Raw genomic sequence first — 19,973 nt, forward strand, 5'->3', positions numbered from 1 at the left:
GCAGCGAAAGCTAGGCAGTATTGTGCCAAATATGGCGTACACTTGAAAGGCATGTCTGAGAACTTTGTATTTCAGGTTTTCACTGTTCATCACCTTTGCTCCAAAAAGTCAAAGTCCAAATGAAATTGTCTTAAGGTGCAATCCTATGCATGTTTAGATAGAAAACGTCCTACAATTCCCAGCATGCCCCAACGAGCACGGGGCTGGGGCAGCATGCTGGCTGAGGCATGCTGGGAGTTGGACTCTTTTCTTTTAAACATGCATAGAATTGCACCCTTAAAGCTCTTAACATAAAAGAAGAAACATGCAGATTACCCTAAGTACCTTAACCAGCTCCCTTATTTGTTATCACTCCTAAGCAGGATGATATTGCTCTAATGACATCCAGACTCTGAATTTCAGACAGTATTTTGAATCATGGCAAGACAGTCCTAGCTGTATAGATGTAGGCTAATAATTAGATGTAAGTCACGTCACGTCAAGGATCACTGCCTTGTTGTGGCGAAGGGGCTTGCGTAACTCAATGAAGCCATAAGCTGTGCCGTGCAGGGCCACCCAAGACGGACAGGTCATGGCAGAGAGTTCTGACAAAATGTGGTCCACTGGAGAAGGAAATGGCAACCCACTCCAGTATTCTTGCCAAGAAAACCCCATGGAACGTATCACAAGGCTAAAAGAGATGACGCCGGAAGATGAGCCCCTCAGGTCGGAAGGTGTCCAATATGCTACTGGGGAAGAGCAGAGGGTATTTCCAAGTAGCGCCAGAAAGAGTGAAGCGGCTGGGCCAAAGCCGAAAGGACACTCAGCTGTGGATGTGTCTGGTGGTGAAAAGAAAATCCGATGCTGTAAAGAACAATATTGTTTAGGAACCTGGAATGTCAGATCAATGAATCAAGGTAAGCTGGAGGTGGTCAAACATGAGATGGCAAGATTGAACATCGACATCTTGGGAATCAGCGAACTCAAATGGACAGGCATGGGCGAATTTAATTCAGGTGACTATCATATCTACTATTGTGGGCAAGAATCCCTTAGAAGAAATGGAGTAGCACTCATAGTCAACAAAAGGGTGGGAAAAGCAGTACTGGGGTACAATCTTAAAAATGATAGAATGATCTCAGTACGAATCCAAGGCAAACCATTCAACATCACAGTAATTCAAGTCTATGCCCCAACCACTGAGGCCGAAGAAGCTGAGGTTGATCGGTTCTATGAAGACCTACAACACCTTCTAGAACTAACACCAAAAAAAGATGTCCTCTTCATCATAGGGGATTGGAATGCTAAAGTAGGAAGTCAAGAAATCACCGGGATAACAGGCAGGCATGGCCTTGGTGTACAAAATGAAGCAGGACAAAAGCTAATAGAGTTTTGCCAAGAGAACATGCTGATCATAGCAAACACTCTTTTCCAACAGCACAAGAGGCGACTCTACACATGGACATCACCAGATGGTCAATATCGAAATCAGATTGATTATGTCCTTTGCAGCCAAAGACGGAGAAGCTCCATATAGTCAGTAAAAACAAGACCTGGAGCTGACTGTGGCTCAGATCATGAGCTGCTTCTTGCAAAATTTCGGCTTAAATTGAAGAACGTCGGGAAAACCACTAAACCGTTCAGGTATGACCTAAATCATATCCCTGATGAATATACAGTGGAGGTGAGGAATAGATTTCAGGGATTAGACCTGATAGACAGAGTGCCTGACTATACAGGAAAGATCTGAATGTCCCTGATAGCCATGATAGTGCGCTCACTGAACTTGAGCCGGACATCCTAGAGAGTGAAGTCAAGTGGGCCTTAGGAAGCATTAGTAACAACAAAGCTAGCGGAGATGACAGTATTCCAGCCGAGCTATTTAAAATCCTAAAAGATGATGCTGTTAAAGTGCTGCATTCAATGTGCCAACAAATCTGGAACACTCAACAGTGGCCACAAGACTGGAAAAGGTCAGTTTACATTCCAGTTCCAAAGAAGGGCAACGCCAAAGAGTGTTCAAACTACTGCACAATTGCGCTCATTTCACATGCCAGCAAGGTGATGCTCAAAATCCTACAAGCTAGGCTTCAGCAGTATGCGAACCGAGAACTACCGGAAGTACAAGCTGGGTTTAGAAGAGGCAGAGGAACTAGAGATCAAATCGCCAACATTCGCTGCATCATGGAGAAAGCAAGAGAATTCCAGAAAAACGTCTATTTCTGCTTCATTGACTACGCTAAAGCCTTTGATTGTGTGGATCACAACAAACTGTGGCAAATTCTTAAAGTGATGGGAGTACCAGACCACCTTACCTGTCTCCTGAGAAACCTGTACGAGGGTCAAGAAGCAACAGTAAGAACCAGACATGGAACAACCGATTGGTTCAAAATTGGGAAAGGAGTACGACAAGGCTGCATATTGTCACCCTGCTTATTTAACTTATATGCAGAGTACATCATGAGAAATGCCGGGTTGGATGAATCAGAGGTCGGAATTAAGATTGCCGGGAGAATTATCAACAACCTCCGATATGCAGACGATACCACCCTAATGGCAGAAAGCGAAGAGGATCTCAAGAGCCTTTTGTTGAGGGTGAAAGAGGAGAGTGCAAAAGCTGGTTTGAAACTCAACATTAAAAAAACTAAGATCATGGCATCTGGCCCCATCACTTCCTGGCATATAGAAGGGGAAGAAATGGAAGCAGTGACAGATTTTACTTTCTTGGGCTCCAAGATCACCGCAGACGGTGACTGTAGCCATGAAATTAAAAGACGCTTGCTCCTTGGGAGGAAAGCTATGGCCAACCTAGACAGCATAGTAAGAAGCAGAGACATCACCTTGCCGACAAAGGTCCGTCTAATCAAAGCTATGGTTTTCCCAGTAGTAATGTATGGCTGTGAGAGCTGGACTATAAGGAAGGCTGAGCGCCGAAGAATGGATGCTTTCGAACTGTGGTGCTGGAGAAGACTCTTACGAGTGCCCTGGACTGCAAGGAGGTCAAATCAGTCCATCCTAAAGGAAATCAACCCTGAGTGCTCATTGGAAGGACAGATAATGAAGCTGAAGCTCCAATATTCTGGCCACCTAATGCGAAGAGAAAACTCCCTGGAAAAGACCCTGATGCTGGGAAAGACTGAAGGCAAAAGGAAAAGGGGACGGCAGAGGATGAGATGGCTAGATAGCATCACGGATGCAATGAATATGAACTTGAGCACGCTCCGGGAGAGAGCGCAGGACAGGAAGGCCTAGAGTGCTATGGTCCATGGGGTCACGAAGAGTCGGACACGACTGATCGACTGAACAACAACAACACGTCACTCTAGTAGGCAAGGGGTTTACATATTTTGGCTAGTCTTGGTAGCCGGCCCAAAATATCTGGATGCCAGGACCTGGCACATCTTCCCTACCACTCCATGGGGCATATCTAACAGCATATTAGAGCAAGGACACTGCCCACCTCCCAGCTCCAAGTTTGAAAGGAGGACTGTCACACTGCACTTTGAGATGCTAAGAGCACCTGCAAAGTACAGTAAACCATGCAAGAGTCCCAACCCTTCTCCCTACCTTGAAGTAACTCTGAAGTGGAGTGCAATGCAGGAATGATACCACCACCACTCCCTCCCTAGCTCTAAGCTCAGGAGGGGGCTGGGGCTTGTCACACTCACCAAACCTGGGTGGGACACTCAATATGATGAGCATATTTGTAGATACCAGAAGATGAACAAGATGTCCAAGTAATGCTCCCTGAAATTTGCCAAATCCATGTGCTATCTTCAGCATTTGTTCAAGATGAAGTTGAAAAAACCACATATCTTTATAATTACAGCCACAGCTCCTCCTTTTCCATTTGCACAATGCTCCTTGAAAGTCTCAAGGGCTCTAACGGTTATAGCATGTCTGACTGTTTCCAAAAAATTAAATATAGAAATAAGTATGAGTGGAACAGGATTTTCTCCCTCTCCCGCCTCACTGCAGTCCTCCATGCCTCTCAAAAATCTGCTCTGGTGTGTTTCCCAGCCCTCTGGAGCAGATTTTGAGGGTCTGTGGGGAGGGAATTGCCTCCCTCTCAGTTCCACTGACAGAAGCAGTTTCGTCAGTCAAATGACACCACTGGATCCAACCCTATAGGGGTTAACCCACCCAACCCTCACATTGCTCAGAGAAGACAGTAAAGTAAATGGGCACTTCACTATTTAAAAAATAAACCAAAAAAGGGAGTAAAAATAAGAACAATAGTAGAACAGGAGTTAAAAAAAGAGTAAAAAACCCTTCCAATCACCCCTAGATTGGAGCCCTCACCCTTTCAACCACAGACAGTAGGGATATCTCAGATTCTTTCCCCTTACCTTTTTTGGTGAAAAACTCTTTAGAGTATTTTCCAGCCACAATGAGCTTGCGAGGTATTTTTCCCAAGAGTTCTATGATCAATGCAATGTGGTCTGTGTTCCCCAGGAGAAAAGAAACAATGAATATCAGTATTAACCCACACTGCCTTTTTTGTGAACTTGGGTCAGACACTCAAGTCTTTTGAAATCCTCTCTCTACCAAAGCAATGACTAAAAAAAGAAGATATAGCCACTCTGTGTTGCTGGGAGCTCTTAGTATTGATCAGTTGGAGCCTTCTGGGTTTTCCTGCAGCCTGGGCCCAGGGTACTTCAAAACACGTTGTTCCTGGTTCCTGGGTTTTATCGTTTAGTGATTTATTGCTTTATTAGCAGTTTGTTTAATAGTTTGCAAGTCATCTTGATTATTTTTAATAAGAAGAGAATGCATACATTACTATTCCCAATGTACAGATTTATGTCTAACAGAGTGGATTGACCCAATGCACTTGTGTAGAAGGTTGCCCTTATTTTTGCTTATGTCTTAGAAATACCAGGAAAGCTAGGAGGTGTGGGTTAGACCCACGTAATTTCTCTCTCTACTTCCTACCCTACACATTTAATAGCCAGCTGTCAAAGATCATCTGCAAGATACGGCCACAAACAGAGTTAAGTGCACTTAGGCCCACTGAAATCCATGGGTTTAAACACATTTATTTCTGTGTTGGAATGTAGGCTGTGCTTTTCCACAAAGAGTATGAGTATCCAAGGTGGGGGAGTCTGCTATTTTCAGTCCATGTTGCTTTTGCATGTTTTTACCCCTAATTCTGTTCTGGGCCCACATTAATCTGCAATTAAAAACAAAATGTATGCATTGATATACTTTAACTACCAAGAACTCTGTAATAACATTAGGAGAAGTGTGAAATCTGGCCTTTGAAGCCCAACTTCTTTAACCTGCTTCTGTGCACCCCAAACACACGTGGAAAAACCCAATAGAAAAAAACTGATTTAAAAAATGTTCCTTGTCTTAACTTCCTCTCCTCATTCCCCTAACCCACACCATTTCTAGCTGATTAGAAGAGTCTGTTGTTAGTTCTCACCTTCATCCCGTGAGTAGTCTTCACCAGAATGAGGCTCAAACAGATAGTCACCCGTAGCCAGCTCAAAGGCCTGAACAAGAAAACAACAGACAACTTTCATGCTTTTCATTTGGGAACAGTCAGTAAATGTTACAACTGCAGTCCTAATTACACATTAGTCTGTAGGGCAGCCTTCCCCACCCTGGTGTCCTTCCCATGCTGGCCGGGAATTATGGGAGTTACAGTCCCACATATCTGGAGGGCACCAGGTTGGGGAAGATTCTCTAAGTCAAATACATTTGATTCAAAGCAGTATCCATACTCCAGAAATCCATACTTACCAAACACAGAAAATGAATACAGACATGTTATTGGTTGGACTTCAGACCTGTATGTTACTTTGGCCATTAAGTCTGAAACAAGTGGGACTTACCAAATATTTTTATTATTATTATGCTGCCAATGTTTTAAAATTCTCATTTCCATTAAATGAAAAGCTTCATTTAGTTTTTTAAGTTTAAAACAATTTTTAGGTGACCTTTCATTGTATCAGATTTCAAGGTGGTGTAGAACATAAAGTGAATGCACCATACTTAAAAACAAGAAATAGCAGATAAAACAGGCTAACATTTATTTAGTTAAATCGGTTTTTGTGGTCTAACAGAATATGTAGCAGGCTAGCAATTTGTATAGAATTCTGAAATCAAAACTTGAAAGAAACATGATTGAACTTACCATGCAGGCTGTACTCCAAATATCGGCTGGGGTGCTATATCCTGCTCCAATCAGTACTTCCAAGGATCGGTACTGCCTTGTCTGGATGTCCTCAGTGAAGTGTTTATGCTGCAGAAAGAAGGGATGCTGTGTTAAAAGGACCAATGGAGACATGCACAGGAATGTAGCTTCCTGGGTCTTCACAAACTTTAAGATTTACAATCTTAAAGCTACACAGCTTTAAGATTAGACAAACAAATGGACCTCACTTCTATAATTTGTTACTCATTATTATAATAGTGATGTGGCCTGGCAGGTGTCTTTGAGGTGGGAACTCTGCAGTTGTGGCACCACAACAGAGAAAAGCCCTGCTCTGCAAGTATACAGCCGAATCCTGTGCCCGTTTGCTCAGAAAGGAATCCCACTGTGTTCAATGGCATCAACAGGCACCAGCTGAAGTCAAGCGGGCCCACAGCATTCCCGTATGGTCCATTCCCATAGCTAGGAATGGAGGATAGGCACAAGATCAGTGTAGCTAGGAATGGAGGACAGGAAGTGCCCCTCTCTCTTCGTTCTAAAGCAGTACAGTTTCAGGAGTGCTGTACTATACATTATGTCTGAACTTAATAGTTCAGCTGTAAGAGTTAGGTTACTGTTGTCTGATAGTAGCTAAGTGAAGCAGCTTGGGGGTCATAAATGCATCCTGGCATCTGAACAGCTAGCCTTAGAGACTGCAGTTGCAGAGCATGATAGCAGAAGAGAACTGAGGCAAGAAGTGGGTGAAAAGAAATGGTTTACAAAATGAGGACCAACAGTGAGCTGGAAAGCCATTCCCCCCTGCTTCCCCCAGGAAAAGCAAGCTTTCTGTGAAGAAAACTGAGTGGAATATCTTAGAACAAGCTAGGTTGAAAGCTGGAGGTCAGAGAAAATGGTCCAGTTCAGACAATCACCATCCTAAATTGATTGAAAATGAGCTGCAGTGACCCTTGGGCTTGCATGCTCCAATTCCTGAACTCCTATCAAAACTCCTATTACTAAACAGTAATGTTGTAACACGCTGAATCTTCTATCCTAAAATTAGAAAAATTTGGAGAATAACAGAAAAACTGTATGTGGTAGCCCAGGTAACGTGTTCCCCAAATGAGTATCATAGCAATTCTAACAAAACCAAATACAAAATAGTAGAATCAAGCCATGTTACTGAAACATCAGCAATTTTAAAATATGATGAAGGATCAACGTACCACTTACCAGAATGGCATATATCAGCCAAAATGTGTGGTTGCCAGAGTGCGATATTGGAGACAAGACTCTGTACCTCATCCAAACTGAGCGATGGTAGGGGCTCCACCTCTGATATTGGACTGAACTTCAGAGGCACCTGGAAACAGCAGGACATCCCACTGCTTTCTAAATGCCTCTGAAGCCCAGCATGACCACAGGGATGAGCAGCTGCCCTTATTCCATGCTATGCTTAAGAGATCAAAAGATATGATCGCCACTGGCCAGCTGCCATTTGTAAAACCCTGTTTACATGCTTAAAAGAAACTACATCCACTGCAGCTAACTACAATGAGATTAGCAACTTTTGTCACGGTATGGAAAGGCTTTTAAACTTACCACCCAGCATGCATTTCCTAGATCAGCTATCTTCACTTTGAGCTTTTCAGCATTCACAGGCTCAAGAGGATTAAGGAGGAAATTCCCAGCAGCAGATTTCCCTAGATACAATGCACACAACAGACAGTTAACTTTACACTGGCAGAGCCAGCATCTGTCACACAAATTCTAAAAACATAATTTGTCATAAGAACACTAGAACACAAGTATTAAATTCACATCAACAGGCTGGTCCAGATGCCATGATAAACCATGGCTTGTTGTGACAGGAACAAGCATCAGCAAGCCTCAGGTTCATGCATTCCCCCTCCCCTTTCACATGGCTGTAAGGAGAAGATCAGAAGCGTTCACTTCCATTTTTTAATTAACCACAGCTTGGTAGTTTTGTCTGAACCCAATGAACTGGCTAACTTTAACTATGGCTTGCTTGAAATAAGCCATCTTCTAACCATGGGTTATGAAGCTGGCTTGTTTCCAACAGTAGTTAACATTAACCAGTTAGTCTTGCTGGGTAGCCTTAAACAAGCCACTATCTGCCAACCTGCCTCTTTCCTTATATGGGAAAAATACTAGCTTGCCTTACAAGGCTGTTATAAGATAATGGAAATCATAGAATCATAGATTAGTAGGGCTGGAAGGGGCCTACAAAGCCATCGAGTCCAACCCCCTGCTCAATGCAGGAATCCAAGTCAGAGCATCCCTGACAGATGGCTGTCCAGCTTCGTCTTGAACGCTTCTAGCATGGGAGAGCCCACCACCTCCCTAGGGAATTGGTTCCATTGTCGTATTGCTCTAACAGTCAGGAAGTTTTTCCTGATGTTCAGCCAGAATCTGGCTTCCTGTAACTTGAGCCCATTATTCCGTGTCCTGCACTCTGGGATGATGGAGAAGAGATCCTGGCCTTCCTCTCTGTGACAGCCTTCCAAGTACTTGAAGAGCGCTATCATATCTTCCCTCCTCTTCTCAAGGCTAAACATGCCCAGTTCTTTCAAATTCTTGAAAGTTCTTTCTAGTTCTTTCTACAGGGTTCTTCAGATACAAATCATGTCTCTGAAGCATCCTGAACAATAAGGAAAAGGTCTGTATGAACATGAAATATTGTCGTGACATATTCTACAGCATAACTGGTCAAAACCACACCATTTAGTTCTTACATAGAGCCCACATGCAGTACCTTTACTGTTCTCAGAGGACCCATTATTCTCATTCTCATCCTCTGAAGGTATTTCTGCCCTGATGCTCTCTTGTAAGCTGCTGATCTGTTGCTCGCTGAAATACTGTTCGTCACTTGAAGTCCCCTGGCATACCATTGAATCCAGAACCTCCGAAAGTAAGGGCACGCAGGAGTCTGATATTGGCCCCTGTATCGTGTTTTCTGAGCCACCATTTGTTTGGCTGTAAGCACAGCTCTCATCCTCTTCCTGCTCCTGAGAGGGGCCACTGCAATCATTGGCATTATGAAGGTCTTCCTCGAGTCTCACTGACACTTGGTTCATTGAATCAGAGAAGGTAGCCATTTGCACCATTCCATTGCAATTGATTTCTGTTATGCATTTTTCAACCCCCTCCATTAAGATAGTTTGCTGTGGTACAAGAGAAACATCATCTAGAGAAAAAAGGAACAAGAAGTCAGAAAGTTTATGAGGCAAGGGAAGTTTATATAAGAATAGAATCATAATTCAATGTGTTTTAATGAACGGTGATTAGATATACGAGGGCATCAGTCAATCAATGCCCAATGCCTTAAGTATCCTGAACACTTGCAGACAGTGGCCTAAGATTAGACGCCCATTCCATCTGCTAGGAAAATGCTGAGCTAGAGATTAGCAAACTCTTAGGATAATTTATTTAATCAATTGTTTTATATCCAGCCTTTCCAATGAAAACAGCACTCAAGGCAGCTTGTGCAATGTTAAAGCACGTTTGTTCTGTGTTCTTCCAAGTTTCTGAATATCTATCAATGCTTATTTTAAAACCTCTTTAGCTTAAAAGGATGAACTATTACCAAGTACATCCAATGCACACATTTTCTAGAGCTCAATACCTGTCTTTCCTGGTAGCCCTTCATCTGGGGGGCTCTCTTTTAAGAGTAGCTCAGGGGGACTCGGAACCTCTTGCTGCTCTTCAGGCTGTGCTTCAGGGGGGCTTGCTTCCTTCTCCATCTCCTCAATTTCCTGTATTCGTTTCTCCAGCAGCTCTGCTTGCCGTTTCTGTTTCTTTTTCAATTTCTTTTTCTTATTTTTGGACATTTTGTCAGCCTGCAGGGTAATTGCAAATATGCTAACCCTCAGGCTTCTATTGCCTATTGCAATAACAAATAATCTAGTACACACCATTTTTAGAATTTATGAAAGAGACTTTAAATAAGAGGAAGGACAGAAGGAAAGATATTCTCTCCCAACTAACTATAAAGAAGATCCAGATGCCATGCACACACTGGGTAGTATCTAGTTGTGACGAGGGGAGCGTAAATCAACGGTTGTGCAATGTAACTAGCACATGCTAGGGCAATGGGAAAAAGCAGCGACTTAAAGCAAAATGCAAGCGCTAATCATGTTGCCCAAGCATTGATTTCCAGAAGTGCAACATCATCAGTGCTAGTGTGGGGAAATTATGCTTACTTCTTAGTATATATGTATAGGATTGAATTGTAAGCCCCACTGAGTTCAGTAGGGCTTACTTCCAAGTAAGTGTGTATAGGACTGCAGCCTTAACCAAGTCAAACAGACTTCAAATTTTGTTCTTGTAATTCTGTTATGATATTCATAGTGCCCACAGAAGATGCAAAATGAAGGCTTCCTGTGGTGACATCTGTCCACAGATGCCATCTTCTCAGATGTTAATACAGTTTTCATTGTAGAAAGATGGGACGAAGGATGCAAAATTGTTTTTAGTATTTATTTTTCCTCTCATGAACTGCTAATCCTCATTAATAACTGAATTTTAGATATTTCAGATATTAAAATAAGAATCTTCATGCGCTACAGACTGCCCCAGGTCTGTGCACACATGACGAAATGTAACATATGAACATGCTAATCACAGGTTTGGGCAGCAGCAATTCCTGCAGCTGCAGTGGCTGGAAAAAGCCAGATTAGTCTCAATATTACTAAGGCAAAGAAAGGGTGCCTGTTAACAGAATGAAAAGACATGAAGAGGATACGGCAGCATGCTAAAACTTAAGCTATTGGAATGGTGGGGGCTACAAATCTAAATATGTTCAGACATTATTATGTCTTTGGGTGGGAGCCTTTCCACATTACTGGAACTGCTCTGCAACACAAAGATTATGTACATCTAAATGCAAAGTTCAACTCAGTTCTAAAAGGCATAAGTTTGCACACTTACTGGTTTAGGCTGTGGTGCAGTACTCACTGTGAAGTAAGAGAGAAACATAATGAGTATGCCTGCATTCTAGGTTACAATAACGATGCAGTAGTAGTATACTACTCACAATCTTCTATAGTCAGAACACTATTGCTATAACATGACTGCACTAAGGAAAAAGAAAAAAGCTCTCAACAAGACATCATCAGATTTCATTCCATTAGGAGGCAGCCATGCACTTAAACACTTCCTGAACATTATAAACCTGTGTCGAACACTAAATGTTACTTATGTAAGCACGGAGAACTCAGTGCCAGATTTGTATAAAGAATGACAATTCATGCAGGAAAGATGATACAGCACTAATACTGCTAGGGCTTATTTTTAAAGAAAATTCAGATATATTAGAGGTTGATAGTTCAGGACTGTTGACTGTTATCCTCAAACAACAATCCCTTAGTGGGCTGATTGACACAAACGAACAGCTCACAGTGTCTTATTTAAGCCATGGTGGGCCGTGGCACGTGCATGAGGCCATCTGGAATATATAGCCACCGGACTCCACTTGCTGTGTTGTGCAAACCTGGGTGGTGGGGATTATGTGAGGGTTAAACAACCCTTGGATAACCCAGCAACAGACCACCTGCAGCCCGGGTTGTCATGACATCACAAGCCATGGCCAGGTGTTGAATATTCAAATCCTGTCCAGCATGTGCTGGCACATGCCACAGCCCACACCATGCCTTAAATAAGCCATGGTGGGCTGTTTAGATAGTGTGAATTGGGTCTTTATTTGGCCAATGGATTTGGGGAGGCTTCAGCTAGGCCCGTTGTTTGTTACCATACATTATTTAGTGGTTTAGTGGTTGCTATTTATGTCTAGTGATTTCTGACCATCTCTGCATACTCAAAAGAATGATGATGCCATTTTTAATGTAATCCAGAAATGAAACATAGGCAAGGCAGGAGTGTTTTTATTCTATTTCAAGGCTGTTCAATTTCTGATTAACAAACTGAACTGGTAAACCACAGGTGGCCTGTTGGCAGCCCACAAAATAATTTTCTCTGGCCCTAGCAGACCTATCACCTTTAATTAAGGGGGCAAAAAGGTTTCCAAGAGCTGAGGAGCCTAACCAAACAGAAGGGCCTGGGTTATTCAGCATTGTACACTTTTGGTCCCTGGACTCCAGTTTCCAGAACAGAGAGGTCCCAGAGAATAAGCAGACCCTTGGATGCAAGGCTTATGTACATATACCACCCTGACTGGTAACTGAAGACACTGGATTACACGTAGCAATGATACTACACAGTACATTTTGAATGGGATGCTCCCCAACTGAAGGGCATTGCTTTAAAACTGTTATCCCAACAAAGGGATAGGCCTACCCCTCGGCCACCAAGCAAGCCTCTTCCAAAGCTTTGAAGCTAAGCCTTAAAGTGCAAGAACAGGCAGCACTTTTGCATGGTGCATCGGCAGCATAATTGAGGAGTCACTTTAATAATCTACATTTCTACCCTTAAAGATTACAAGGAACAATGTGAAAAACCATGATAGCTGAACCATTGAACTGGTAAAGGGCATGTGTCTCACATACTTCCTAGACATGCCTGCAGTTGACATGAATCCAGGAATTCACAAGACATAAATCCTCTATAGAATAGAATCTATAGAATAGAATCTATACTAACTACAGTGACTATGGAGAAACTGCCTGGTAGCCTAAAAGCTACCTTTACTTGAGAACAGGGAGCACTATTTTTGGCTGCCATTGAATGGCACTGTTCCAGATCTATGGATAAAGTCAATTGACTTGCAGTGGTAAATGTGTACAGATAATCTCTGTTGCGAGACTTCCTCTAAACTTTGGACAAAAATCTGGATTTTTAACTCTTTTTTTGCTACTGCATGTTTTGGGGAACAAATTCATTAGGTGGAAATCAAGGGTAGATTCAGAAAATGCTTTTCATGCAGTGACTGAAATTCTTATCCAATTGCTCGGACACCTGAAACTTCCATCATGTGCTTCACCTGAAAAGAGCCAGATGTGACTTGGTTGTGTCAGATGACTCTTCTAGACAGAAGGCACTGAACACCAAAGGTAGATCATTCCACTGCCATCTGTTGCTAACCAGCACCCCATGGTTACTAACGAGTGCTGCTACTGGCAGAATTCTCTTCACTGCAGCTACTTTAAATTAGACACAGCAGCCAAGAATCAATTATGTAAAGTCTCCCAGAAGTGAAACAACACTGGTCTTAAGTTAACTGTGTTTATCACAGGAACTGCTCTCTGTGGAGATACTGGACAAAACCCAAATCTTAATTGACAAAAGTTACCACAAACTCTGGAGACTTCATACGGGTACATATGGAGACCTTGATGGAGGAAAGAGAATGTGTGGAGATGCTAGTCTGCACACTATGGAACTCAGCATACACGCACTGTGAAGGTAATGCCTCAGTAATATTCCTTGTTTCACCCTATATTTGATTTGTCTTACAGGACAGAACATCTACAATAATAAAATCACTTAACAGGGTATCTAATTAAACATATACCAATAGATCATATGAAGGAAATAATATTTAAACTCTCTGGAGAATAAAAAATATGTACAACATATGAGGTACATCCTAGACAGGGAGTAGGCAATGTCATGCACGTGTGCGTCAGTGCACTCTCAGACACTGTTCTTGGTGCCTGCCAAGTTGCCCTAATCGTCCCACTTTAAAAAAACAAAAGCAAATAACAATAACAAATTTTCTTACGAGCAGTTGGGATTGCTTCAAAGCAAGGGAAGGGCCTCCAGCCACTGCCATCTTCTTTCCCATGAATGCCTCTGACGCACAGGGACTTTCTTAGGAAATGAAGATGGTGGGCAGCTGCAGGTTGATGCTTTCCTCTGCAGCACGCCCAGCTAGTTTGAGGGTCAGGGAAACTAGTGGGGAGGGAGAGCAGCAGAAAGCCAGTGGAGGTTGGGGGAGCCAGCTGGAGAGCAACCTGAGGTGTTGGGGGAGGGTTGTATGCTTGTATGTCTGAATGGATGGGGGCTGCATGTGTGAGAAAAGGAGAGGGAGAGAGAAAAAGTTTATGGGGATTTTGGAGGGATCCTGGTTTTTTGTGTGCTTGAAGTGAGAAGGGCGGGATGTGGGTGTATGTATGCATGTATGGGGTGACTGCACATGTGTGAACAGGTGGAGGATGGGGGTGCAAGTGAGAGTGAACGTGCGTGTGTGTGTGTGTGTGAGAAAAGGGGATGCAGGGACTGAGTTGGCTGGCGGGGGAACATTTGCCTTCTGTGAAATTGGTTTATGTTAGCACTGAAAACTGCGAGTTCAAAGGACTTGTTTAGTATGTTGGGGCTCAGACCCCACCTCTGCCTTCTACTCAGTCTTTTGGGCAGGTTACTTGACCTTTGTGACTAGGCACAATTCCCATGGCAGCCATTTTGTAGTGGTGCCCAGGTCAGTTTCTCAAATTGCCAAATGTGTCCACAGGCCCGCCAAGAAGGTTGCCTACCCCTCTCCTAGATTCACTTCATCACAGAGACCTCCTACAATGGAGCTCTTGGGAAATCTTTCATGCAAATGGATAGACGTTCTAAGAAGCTGTTGTTCTATCACTTTCTTAAACTACACGAGAGCAGAAACAGTATTTTGGAACTGCTCAGCATGACAGTTTTCTGTTCACAAGCTGCTCGTGGAACTGTATAGCTATCTAATGATTATGTAATTTTATAGACAAACTGAAGTGTTCCATATTAACAATGCACAGACTGATGCAGACACTTTATACCTGTCATGTCCTATCTAATCACTTCAAACTGAGCCAAGCATATTAAAAAGTACCTGCAGAGCCAGAAGGAGGGGGCGCTCCAGACCTTTGCCACTCTGTTGCTTCTGCAGCCAGTCTGCGGATGTACTGGTCATTAACACACAGCAGAATGTTTTCTGGTTTAATATCAGTATGGATAATTCGACATTTGGCATGCAAATAATCCAGCCCTTGCAATACCTGCAGAGTGAGTAAAAGACAACGAACACTTGCATTTAGATGACATAAAACATCAATGGTGCAACTTGAAAGTATACTGTAAAGAGCCACAATTTGGTAGTTATATATATAACGTGACAAAACTCTCACTGCAATATAGTCAGCAATCCTGGATTCATTTATGAAGTGACCAATTAGAAAACTGGGTTACTATGGAAACTACAGTAAAATGGGCCCTCTTCACTTGATCTTCAACCTACTATTGCTTAAATAATAATTCCTGTTCAATTTAGCACTATTTTTCAACCTACTTTATCTGAGCTCTCCCATCCTCCCCAGATTTTACTTACTGCTTTTGAATGATAACCAACAAGCTAGTTATCTATGCTCTGGTAACCTTTTGTCTGTATTACTGCAATACATTATATGTGGGGGTGTCTTTGAAAACACTCTGAAAACGTCAGCTGGTCCAAAATAGGGCAGCAAGATTGTTAACAGGGACTGGCCAATGCAATCACATTATGCCAGCACTTTTTCATCTGCACTGGCTGCCAGTCCACGCCTGGGCCTGATTCAAAGTGCAGGTATTAACATTCAAACCCCTAAACAACTTGGGGCCAGGTTACGTGAAGGATAATCTCCTCCCATATATACCTGCCTGGACCCTAAGGTCATCCTCAGCGGCCCTTCTCTGGGAACCCCTGCCAAAGAAAGTGAGGTGGGTGGCTACTAAGAAGAGAGCCTTTTCTGCTGTGGCACCCCAGTTGTAGAATGAGCTTCCCAGACAAGCTCACCTGGCACCTACACGGTGGTCTTTCCGGCATCAGCTGAAGACCCTTTTTATTTACCCTGGCATTTTAGTCTTTTAGTTTCTGTTGTTTTAAATCTGTTAGGGCACAATCCTATGGGGATAGGCGGCTGCCTCCAATCTCGGAGGCAACCACCTATCCAGTGCAGGGCAAGAGAAGCACGGAGGGGATCATTCCCTCCATGCTTTTCCTGCCCTGTGTTTGCAGTTAGAGAGCCAATTTCAGCTGTCTAGCCACAGAAAGGCGGAATGGGGGAGGAGACTGCCAGACAACACAGAGGATGTGTCGTACCGGCATTTCTACCTTCCCTGCCTTGGAATGTCCCCCAGAACGCCCCATTTTGGCCGCTCCGCACTCCTCTTCCAAGCACAGAGCACGGGGCTGTTCCGTGCTGCCTGTGAGGCAGCGTGGAATGGGGGGAAAGTCGGTTCTCTGGGAACCAATCTTGGAGCGCAGACTCCGAGGTCAGTTCCCAGAAAACCACATATCCTATGGCCATCTAGCCGCTGACTAGGGGCTATAGGATTGCTCTCTGACTGTATTTTAAATCGTTGCATTGCTGCTAGGTTTTATTTTGGTTTTTACTTTTATTTTATACTGGAGTTTTAAACATTTATATTGTATCTCATGTTGTATTTTATGGTTTTAATTGTGAACTGCCCAAAGAGCTTAGAAGTGTAATAAATAAATAAGGAGAGACCCACCACAAAACATTGCAGTGTCCTCAGTATGTGTGTCACAAGATGGAATGATACCTCCAGAGTTAAAGGGTGTGGCTGAGCTCACGTACAAGTGTCTTGTAAGAAGGGAAGATACCTCTTGCAGCCAATGCTATGCTCCTAGGCCGCCTTATATGGGAACGTGACACTGTTCTCAGAGGCTCTTACTTCTGAATAAGTATGCCTATGATTGGGCTGGGTATCATTTGGCAGCTTTTCACCAACTCCATTTGTTCTCCATTTGCCAGTGACTCAAATGGTTCCCCTCCTTGCTCATAGAATGAAGAGGTGGCAGGCTTCTCTGGTGTATATGAGGCAAACAGGAAGTGAAGCAAAGAAATACCCCCCCATGCCCTAGGCAGATGCTGCCACTCCATCCCCTTCTGGACTTCACCCCAGAGCCATACTGCAAGGCTGAGAAGGGGACTCAGCGAGTGACCCATGATGACCATCCACCCTTCCTGTGGCTGTGTGCATGAAATGGCCGGGGGAGGGGGGGGGGAGAAAGGGACGTCTATCTGCCACAGTCAGCAGCAAGGGTGCCAACACCTCCCTGTGCTTCCTTCTGGCCTATCTGTGTCTCCTTGCCTCTTAGCCTAAGTTTTAAGAAAAAAAACCGAGAACATGGAACCCCGCCCAAACATATATGAACCCATATCAAAGCGAATGAAAGCAGTTACGGAGCAGAGTGAGGCACACACGCGCAGCATTTTTCTATCCAACACCCTTTTTCGAATTTTGCACCCCTCGGGGAGAAAATGTACTTTGGCATACATATTCTGGGATTTCCCAGGGTACGCAGCAAGGTATCACTTGTTTATTAATGGCTCTGTTTCGCTTCCAACCCACTAAAAAAAGTGTCACTGATTTTGCTTTTAGATGAAATTATAACCTAGAAGGCTAAAAGGCAATAACAGAACTCTTGAACTGGCCGATTCACAGCTATTGCTGACTATTCTTAAACACTGTGTAAAGAATGCTTAATCTTCTTCTTAGGATTCTAGAGGAACTGGATGATGGGATGTCCACCAAGGTAAGGTCATAGTGCAATTTAGATAGGCTCCACCAGCAGAAACTGACAAGATAGATCAGAGCATCTTCAGCTGCACACACTCATTCTACAGCATAAGCTTCACCAAAGCATAAAGTTGAAAACCGTTCCACTGTAAAGAACTTTCTTACACTTGACAGCATGCAACTTTTAGCAAATTAGTTCCAAATTAGGTGGAACGTGCCTGATGGATGATTCTTTTTACACAGAGTAGTGGAAGCCCTTGATAATTGGATTTGATGATCCATTTCAGAAGATGGTGCCCCAAAACTTCAAATACCATGCAAATATCTGTAGCTTAGTCAAGGTTTAATTTCCTGTAATATCTAGCATCTCAGCCACTGCTGAAAATATAGCCACTCTCAAAAATTTGCATGATTAGTTATTGTACATTCCTTCTTTCCCTAGACTTTCTGCATGTAGTTTTCTAGAGCATCTGTAATACTATCACGAGGTGGCATATGCGGCATTACATCAGGAAGTATGGCTGGAGCTATTCCAATTATTAATAGCCCTACATACTTTTACCAGTAAGCTCTATCCACACTGTGATGCCAACATATTATAAGGCAGCATAGATTAATTCAGATCAGAACCCATGAGAAAAACCAATAAAAAAAACTTTTTTTAAAAGCTTCTTCTCCACTTCCAACATACAAAAAAATCTCTTACCACTCACAATTAGAAAGTGTGTGTGTGCAGATAAAGATCACAGTGTCATACATGTGTTTTGTTTATTAAAGAACAGGATAAGCTTGCTATGCAGTTACCAACAATTCTGATCTTATGCCCTCCAGATGGTGCAAAGCTCCAAGGTGAGTGGCATGCTTTTATTACATATTTGTTGTGGATAAAGAATAGACAGAGATAATTTTCTTCTCCTGCTGCCATTACATCAACAGCTGTGTATGCCCTTGTGGCCTGTTCTGTTAAAAGGATACGGGAACCATTCACTCCTGAGATTTTGAAGTCATCTAATAGCTGAACCACCCTCTCTCTATTTGGATCATTTGGGTCAGTGTTGCGGACCTGTAATGAGAGGAAAAAACAACACAAGAAATTCTTTAATGAATAATCTCTCCCCACAAAACCTTGTAGGTTTTTGAGACTCTCTCCAGATTGTCATCCCATATGTTTCTTTTTAGGAAACTGAAGAATCAAATAAGTTAATATTTCTGACTGTTGTTACGAACCCAGATTCCTATGTCCTCAGATTCCTATGTTTCCTATGTAACCTTGCTTTACACCCCAACTGATAAAAGCCTGCTTTAAATTTATCCCTAAATTAAAGCTATGTCGTCTTAGAAACTGTACTGATTCTGGTCTGCCTCATGAGCTCCTGGTTCCCTCCCTCAGCTCCTCCATAAAAATCCCTTGAAAACATATTCACTCTGTGGAACTCCCTCTCTAGGGAACTCCGCCATGCCCCCTCTTTAATGAGCTTCCGTCGTGCATTAAAAACGTGATTGTTCAGGCAGGCATTTGGGGTGGGTCAGGGTATTTTAGAAAACGTTTTTATTGTAGAATTTTATTGTTTTAAACTGTTTTATTATATGCTGTACATTGCCCAAAGTGGCTGGGTGACCAGCCAGATGGGCGATTAATAAATTTAATAATAAATAAAAAAAAATAAATATTGCTGAATACATGAAAGTAAGGTTACCACCTAAGCTAACATGTTGACAGGACACCCAACTAATGATATGAGCAGCAAATCCAAATTAGGGATTAATTTACCCACTCTCGTGGATTACAATATCTATGTTCTATCATCTTTTCAAATGGCCTAGGAATGAAGGTAAAATGTACCCTTTAAAGATTAAAGGATAACAATAAAATGCCTAATTTCTCCTTCTTTATACAAATATTCTGCTTCTATATATAGATATCACATCTATTACAGAAAAACAGATCTGAGAGCTATACGCCATTAATGTTTTTAAAGGATATACAATTTGAAGTTACACTGTAATCACTGTGGATACTCACAGATTTTAGCAGTTTGATTTCATCCAATGCTGTTTCTGTGTAGTGTTCAGCACTCTTTACGACTTTCATTGCCACAAACCTCTTCCCCCTAAATGGACACAAAGTTGAATACTAAACTGTTTTTGGGAACCAATGAATACTAACAGATAAAAAAGGTCACTCCCTACAAAAAACTAAAAAAACCTGTTCACTTCTGAACAATAGCTGTCCAAAAAGCGAACTAGAGGCAACAATATGAAAAGACAAATATGAATCAATATCAGCATAAAACTTGAACATAGTATTGTTACTGTTCTGTGTACAAAATACGTGAGATGAATGCTTTGAATTTGAAAACAGATAGGAACTTGATAAGGAAAACTC

At 42.6% G+C, this 19,973-nt stretch overlaps 1 protein-coding gene across 2 annotated transcripts in view; it reads right to left on the minus strand.

Moving 5' to 3' along the window:
• The window catches only part of SRPK1 (SRSF protein kinase 1), a 40,923-nt gene that overhangs the window by 2,877 nt on the left and 18,073 nt on the right, over positions 1-19,973 (minus strand). For both annotated transcript variants that reach the window (XM_084852936.1, XM_084852937.1), the window contains 11 exons: positions 19,611-19,698; positions 18,563-18,650; positions 17,806-17,912; positions 14,898-15,063; positions 11,069-11,094; positions 9,765-9,978; positions 8,895-9,326; positions 7,721-7,821; positions 6,122-6,229; positions 5,408-5,477; positions 4,329-4,421 (listed from right to left, as the gene is read on the minus strand). In XM_084852936.1, the coding sequence (XP_084709062.1) occupies positions 4,329-4,421; positions 5,408-5,477; positions 6,122-6,229; positions 7,721-7,821; positions 8,895-9,326; positions 9,765-9,978; positions 11,069-11,094; positions 14,898-15,063; positions 17,806-17,912; positions 18,563-18,650; positions 19,611-19,698 (1,493 nt within the window). The remainder of the gene's footprint in view (positions 1-4,328; positions 4,422-5,407; positions 5,478-6,121; positions 6,230-7,720; positions 7,822-8,894; positions 9,327-9,764; positions 9,979-11,068; positions 11,095-14,897; positions 15,064-17,805; positions 17,913-18,562; positions 18,651-19,610; positions 19,699-19,973) is intronic.

The sequence above is a fragment of the Heloderma suspectum genome, chromosome 4 (assembly GCF_057233095.1).
Source record: "Heloderma suspectum isolate Gila_16-S chromosome 4, 16-S_ref, whole genome shotgun sequence".
Taxonomy (NCBI): Eukaryota; Metazoa; Chordata; class Lepidosauria; order Squamata; family Helodermatidae; genus Heloderma; species Heloderma suspectum.